The sequence below is a fragment of the Drosophila gunungcola genome, unplaced genomic scaffold (assembly GCF_025200985.1).
Source record: "Drosophila gunungcola strain Sukarami unplaced genomic scaffold, Dgunungcola_SK_2 000001F, whole genome shotgun sequence".
Classification (NCBI taxonomy): Eukaryota; Metazoa; Arthropoda; class Insecta; order Diptera; family Drosophilidae; genus Drosophila; species Drosophila gunungcola.
In genome coordinates, this window is record NW_026453197.1 from 9,538,423 (window position 1) to 9,545,101 (window position 6,679).

Here is a 6,679-nt window from a genome sequence, read left to right on the forward strand (position 1 = left end):
GGTTCTGTATGGAATCTGTAAAATAAAACTGGTCATATTCTTTTTTTTTTAGCTGTGGATCGCTTCCCCATGCTGGAGTGCGAGCGGGAGATCGCATCCAATTCCATAGAGCGAACGCGTGCCTCTGGCAGCAGCAGTGCGGCCAAGGCGCAGGAGCACAACCACAATCGGGAGGTCATCTTTGCCCTGCCCAGCCTGCAGCTACATTTCAAGACTGAGCACAAACAGGGACCAACCACACCAGAGCCAAGTGGCAAGTACTATTAGCTATGTTATTGATTTTTACTTTGTAATGTTAAATTGCAGAAAACAAGCCAGAAGTTTTGTGCAGCTTCATCACGGAGTTCGATGACCACATCTTTGTGACCGTTGATGCAGATGCCTTCTTCTTCCTGCACGATCTCATCACCTCCTATGTGACGGAAAAGGAGAAGGTGGTAAGTTGTGCAGGCTTTTTGTTTGAATTTATAATTGATATACGCATGTCACCCACCAGATTGGAGCTCAGTCGGCGAGGGCCGCTTCACCGAATCTCTCGCAGAAGGCCAACCTGAAGCCATACTTGACCGACGAGATACTCAAGGAGAAGAAGGGCGCCTCCAATACGAACCTCACTGCCCAGGGCAAGCAGATGAGCGCCAGCAAGAGCAGTCTGGATCCGCTGCAGGGCAGTCACACGAGCCTAGCGAATGCTCCCAGCGCCCACGTGTCGGGAGCAGCGACAACGAACATGACGACGACGACTTCGACCGCCACCACCACCACCACATCATCATCATCATCCACAACCTTGTCGCCCGGAGCGACAGCTGGTGGCCCATCAACAGCCAGCGCACCCAGCGATGCCACCGATGGCATCAAACAGGAGAACTCTCCGCCCAGCTTCGATTTCGAATCGTTTGTGCGCGACTGGCGGCACTTTGAGTGCCAAACGTGGCACTTGGAGCCCACAGTGCGACTACTCTCGTGGGCGGGCAAGTCCATTGAGCCATATGGCGTCGACTATATCCTTAACAAGCTGGGCTTTAGCCATGCACGCACCACCATACCCAAGTGGTTGCAGCGCGGTTTTATGGATCCGCTGGACAAGGTGCAGGCCCTGATGATGCTGCAACTGCTGCTGATGGTGCGCGAGAACAAAGTGGAGCGGGATGGTGGAGCCACTGGAAGTGGCAAGCAGCAACAACAGCAACAGCAACAACAACAACAGCAACAGCAGAACCATCGACCACCAACGAATTAGCCATGGCAGAGAAGCATCTATGACAATTGACAATTTACCCAAAGTCGTTCGGTTTAGTTTAAGTAGCGATGTATAGATTTTTCACCCGTGTAAAGTTTTTTATTATTGTTTAACACCCTGGTTGACCACTAATGCTTTAAAGTTGAAACTCGCGGTATTATTTGGCCAATAAGGCAGCTTCTTATACAATGTAAATGGTTTGCTCTCGTTCCCATACTTTTTAAGCGTATCTGTGTGTGTGAATTCTCTTTTTATAGATGTAAAGTCAAGTGCTTCGTGTAATTTGCTCAATTTTGGCGCTTTGTAACTATCATTACACGGTTTTGTTATTCTAGAATTTACTATGCAACAATGAGCAAAGCAATTGTGTTTAAACTATAAGTAGCTCTAATTGAATATACATGATTATATACAACAAAAAACCGTGTAAGTCTATCGATTAGTAAAGTAAATAAACTTTCCAAAATTACCAAAGTAACAAAATATCAAAAAACTAAATTGACCTACTGGAAAGAGAAATTTTCTTATTTATTTCTCGAATGTATTAGAATTTCAGTCAAAAGTTAATCAAAGTTTTAGTTATTCAATGTCCTTGATCCTTTGTGATTAGGGATAAAGCTGCGACTATTCTTGGGTTCCTTATTTCTCTCATTACTAAATAAGAAAACGTTATGGTTAATTTCGGCCTGACTTTGGGCGCTCCTCCGCGTTCTGCTGGCCCTGGCTTGAGACCCTTTGACTTTCCTAGGTCTCCTACTTGCCATTTTGAATTTTTTGTTTGTTTTGTTTTTTGTTTTGTTTTTTCGTTTTGCCCGAGTAAACTTTGCATCCGTAGCGCGTATCCGTTTATGTTCTCGTTTTGTCCCGCTGGCTGAGCAGTGCAAATGTTTTCCTCGACTTTCTTGGCTCCTTTCACCGCTTTCTTTTCGCCTGACACTGGGCCTCTTTTTATTTGGGGGGGGGGGGGGGGGGGACGAGACTGAGGCAGTGTCTTTGTAAACATTTCATTTTCCATCAAGGTTGCGTTTTTAATTATCTTGCCTTTCTCTGGCTGCTCTCGATGGGTTCCATCCACTTTTTTTTTAGCATATTAGGTTCGGGTTTTTTTTTTGCTCAGTTTCTACATCATTTCGTTGGGTGTCTGAGGAACCAGTTGCCCCCAGTTGATGAGCTTTTCACGCACTGTAGGCGCGGGCGGAATAAAAAAAAAACTGAAACCCTTATGGGGTGGGCGGAGAAGTGGGTGGGGTTGGCGTGGGGATTCCCCCTTTTGGCAAGGGTCGTGTCAGTTTAACTTGGGCTTTGAATGCGAGTGGTTTACTTTGGAGATTAGTTTATCTAAAGTTAATGAGGGTTAAAACTAATAGGCGAATGGCTTAATTTTTAATTATGAGACTTGCTCTTCCTTTGTGGTTTCTTTTCTTTGCGTCCCCTCGGTTTTTGGTTCTTGGTTTTTGGTCTTTGTGCGCTTGTGTTCATCTTGTTTTGATTTTCTTTCCATTTTTTGTGGGCTTCCGTTGCTTTTGACGTTTTGGTGGCACTTAATTTAAACCGCCAGCAGCTAAATGGCTTTCTCAAAAGAGATTTTAAGACGACAGTAACTTTAAGACCCCCAGTGCATCAAGTAGATTTCAGTACAACCCAGTGGACTTATCTTATCTGGTCATTCGATAGCCATTTCGTTATTAGTTTTCCACCGAAAAACGCTTGGGGAAAGTTACTCATGGAATTTTCTTCTAGTATTTCATTTGGCATCTGCCCCATAAATTCTCGAAACATGTTGTCAAGGTGTCTTGGACACTTTTTTCAATTAATTGGCCAAACTTCAAATTTCGCTTTTTTTTTTTGTTTCTTGTTTATTTCTTATTTGGCAATTTATTGAGTGTGCACAGTTTTGATTTACACTCATCGCATATTTTGTACCTTCATCTGATTTCGTTGGCATTCCTGTCTGGGTGCTGTGAAATATGAGAGGAGCCCTTAAAAAAACACTTGCATTTGGCTATATAGTATATACAAGTACTTACACATACGATATGTCTATGTTTTCGATGGCAAAAAAAAAAACAAGGCAATGGGTAGCAGAGGATATGTTGGCAGATTGTACTTTAGAAATCAAATCCCTGGTGGACTCATACTTAAATTTAGACCTTTTAAAATTAAGGCTTATACAAATATTTATTACAAAATGGGAACAAGGTGGTTTTAAAGCTGTGCCACTTATTATTAAACGAATGAGAAGGAATTTAAATAACTAGAATAACATTACAGGGTATCAAAATGATTTAATTTATTTTATTCCCGAGGGCCAAACTCCCCCGTGTTATTTATTAGACCAGTCGACGGCAATCAAGCACAGGCTGTGCTCCGCAATTGATGCCGCACAACCCTTGAACCCCGGGCTCTAAATTATTTTTTAATTTCCTCTGCTCTGGGGCCTAAGAAAACTTTTGGCTGGCCGAGAACAACAAACAACATCGTAATAATCAAGTCAATAAAAAAGTCATAAAAAAATAGAAGACAAGAAACAAAACCGAAAATATCTCCAAAGGGCCAAGGAGAGGGCATGTCCTGTGGCCAAGTCTATTTATCTGTGTGTGAGTGTGTGTGTGTGTTTGGGTGTTTGGGTGTGCGACTTGTGGCATGACCAGGACATGCCATAGACAAATATCAGACAAGACAAGCGGCGGAGACAAGGACTTGTGAGAACGATAAAGCAGACAATAAAAACCACCAAGCCTAATAAAAATTACATTTTATTTTATTTCCCCCCCCCCCCCCCCATCGCATTCGGCCCTCGTCCTGTTGAGAAGCGCACAATTTTAAATAGTCAAAGGCACGCACGTCAACAGGAGCAGGATGAGAGCCTCGTCCTGGGAGTCTCTAAATTACAGTCAAGATATTTGGCTGCCAGATAGCGTGGGCATCCGCATCCGCATCCACATCCGCGCCCCTCAGTTAGTAATGTAAGTAATGTAAGTAATGACTCCCTTGTGAGCCGGCCAGTGTACAATTTGTGGACATTTAACTGTTTCTAATAATTATGTAAATGTTGGTCACTTGATGCGCCACTTTTGTGGCCAGTGTCCTCAGATTCCTCCCCATCCTCCATTGTTGCCCTCGCGGCAATTCCTCTTAGCACAATTATGCGCACTCCATGTCAATGGGAAATAAATAAAATAAAATGGAAAATGGAAAAAGGAAAGCCTGTGGGCGGAACGGGTCAGTGTCAAATTTAATGATGTTCTGGGGTCGACCAATTGGGAATGAGTGCCCGGAATGAGTCCCCGGAATGGGTCGCTAGTAGATTAAATTGCAATAAATTTCAAACAAAAATAACTCTATTCGAGAGCCAGAATCGCTGTTTTAGTGTATATTTAAAAATAATCAATCACGGTATAGGGTTTTCATTCTATTTATGCGTAATTTTTGATTGTTTGATCTGTGTTTCTATTTGAGTACCTTTAAACCATTGCCTATAAATTGCATGTACTTTGAATGCTTTTGAAAACTTTGAAAATACCCTCATATTTACATATTTCTAGGTGTTTTAAAAGTTTTTGCTAGACCAGAATAAACTATCATACTTTCAGATCAAAACGCAGTTTAATCTCAGTATACAGCTTCTCAGCGCAACAAATTTTCTGAGTAAAAGCTTTGATAACCCACATAAACCTGTTCAATCGACCGATTGAGATTCACTTAAGATTAAAGCTTACAGCAATATGTTTGGCGGCAGTCAAGTATATTTTTTATTCTGGGCATTATTTAACATATTATCGCGTAAGTTAAAAGTTTAGTGACTTAAACATTAGTGTTTATTCAAATAGTTTGTCAATTCGTTAAAGTTTTTGAAATCCAAGCGGGCTTTATCAAATCTCGAACAGTATTTTCCGAATGTAGCACAGTGTTATAAACAAAGCAAAGCTATTTCTATCATCTTTTTACAACTGAATGAAGTTAAAATGCATTAATTTTATAGCAATTCGCGGGCAGCATGAGTGTGGAATGGTGCGGGAAAGCGACCTCTACAATGGCAAGAAGGTGACCGAAGCGGATGAGTACACCTGGATTGGTCGCGTTGGGCACGGGGAATCAAGAGACTCCAGAGCGGAGTTTAAATGCCTTTCGGTACTGGTCAGCCAACGTTATGCGATCCTTCCCGCCCACTGTGCAATGGATGGGGATTCGGGCGTACCCACGTTTATGGAGCTCGGGACCTGGCGAGTCTACAATCCCGTTCATCTGGGTGTTTGTCGTCCGAATCGAGGTGGGTTCTGCGTTCCGCCTAAGCATCAGGTGGACATCGAGGAGCTGGTTGTCCATCCGCGACACCGCAGACATCCGAGTCCGGGCTTCCTTCAGTACGACATCGCCCTAGCCAAGCTTGTGCGGAGCGTGGAACTCACGGACTACTTGCAGCCCATCTGCCTGCCACCTGCGGATGGCGATGAGGCCAACCAAGTCGGACAGCGACTGGAAATGGCGGGATTCAAGATTCCGGCATCGGCTGGATGGCGGGTGAGGGAGGACGACGACTGGCGGCAAAAGGTGACGGTGCACACGGCCAGTTTTCAGTACTGCACCTCGAAAAAAATGATCCCTGTCCAGCTGTCCGAGAATAATCTGTGTGCAGTGCGAGACAAGCACGACAACTTTTATCCCGGATCACCGCTAATGGGAATCGAGGTGGTGGACGGAAAACCTAAAAACTTTTACCTCATCGGAATATCGAGCGGTATCATTTCACTGCCTGACGCGGATCGCGATACATTCGCAGTGTTACGCATAGCGCCATTCAGGAAGTGGATTTTGAAAAACATGCACTCAAATCTAACCGCTGAGTGAACTCTTGATTGAGTCGTGATAATTGAAAAGCTTCTAATAAACTCAAGCACACATCGATTACCATTATTTCAGCTAGAGCTTTTGAGTAACTTTTGTTAATGTCATTGGAAAAACCAACTCGCATAATTTTGTTTTCCATAATCAATTCTAAAATAAATTGATGTCTCATGTGTCTTTGGAAATAACTTATGTTTACCCATATAAAGGGAGAATTTAAAATACCTTTTTTGATTCCCTATTAATATAATATTTTATTTAAAAAAAATCAAAACCAGTGATACTTAAATACAAAACTAAATTAAGACCTTTATCCATTTTCAAATATTTTATAAAATAAGAAACGTCAGAGAGAGGACCAAAACGGTAGATATATTTTTGGCTGTCTGGTCGGAGGCTTTTACTTCCGTTAATGGCCTGCTACTTGGCCGGCAACAATGGCTTTTACTCTGGTGTTGGCCCTTCCTATTCCTTTTCCACTGCAGCCAACCATTAAATTATTATGCAAATACAGTGGAGAGAGGGGGGCGTGGCAGTTTGGGGGCCAAGGGTCAGGAGTGTGCACATATTAGGGCTACAAGCCGTTAATAT

General features: G+C 42.9%; 2 protein-coding genes across 10 annotated transcripts in view; both read left to right on the forward strand.

Moving 5' to 3' along the window:
- The window catches only part of LOC128261968 (bridge-like lipid transfer protein family member 1), a 29,648-nt gene extending 27,933 nt beyond the window's left edge, over positions 1-1,715 (forward strand). For all 9 annotated transcript variants that reach the window (XM_052995952.1, XM_052995955.1, XM_052995954.1 and 6 more), the window contains 3 exons: positions 53-253; positions 307-437; positions 497-1,715. In XM_052995952.1, coding sequence (XP_052851912.1) covers positions 53-253; positions 307-437; positions 497-1,243 — 1,079 coding nt within the window. In that variant the 3' untranslated portion in view covers positions 1,244-1,715. The remainder of the gene's footprint in view (positions 1-52; positions 254-306; positions 438-496) is intronic.
- Positions 1,716-4,866: 3,151 nt separating this feature from the next.
- LOC128261978 (phenoloxidase-activating factor 1-like) lies at positions 4,867-6,302 on the forward strand. Its single transcript, XM_052995973.1, has 2 exons — positions 4,867-5,026; positions 5,226-6,302. The coding sequence occupies exons 1-2, from the start codon at positions 4,969-4,971 to the stop codon at positions 6,089-6,091; spliced, it is 924 nt and encodes a 307-aa protein (XP_052851933.1). The 5' UTR covers positions 4,867-4,968; the 3' UTR covers positions 6,092-6,302.
- Positions 6,303-6,679: the final 377 nt, after the last annotated feature.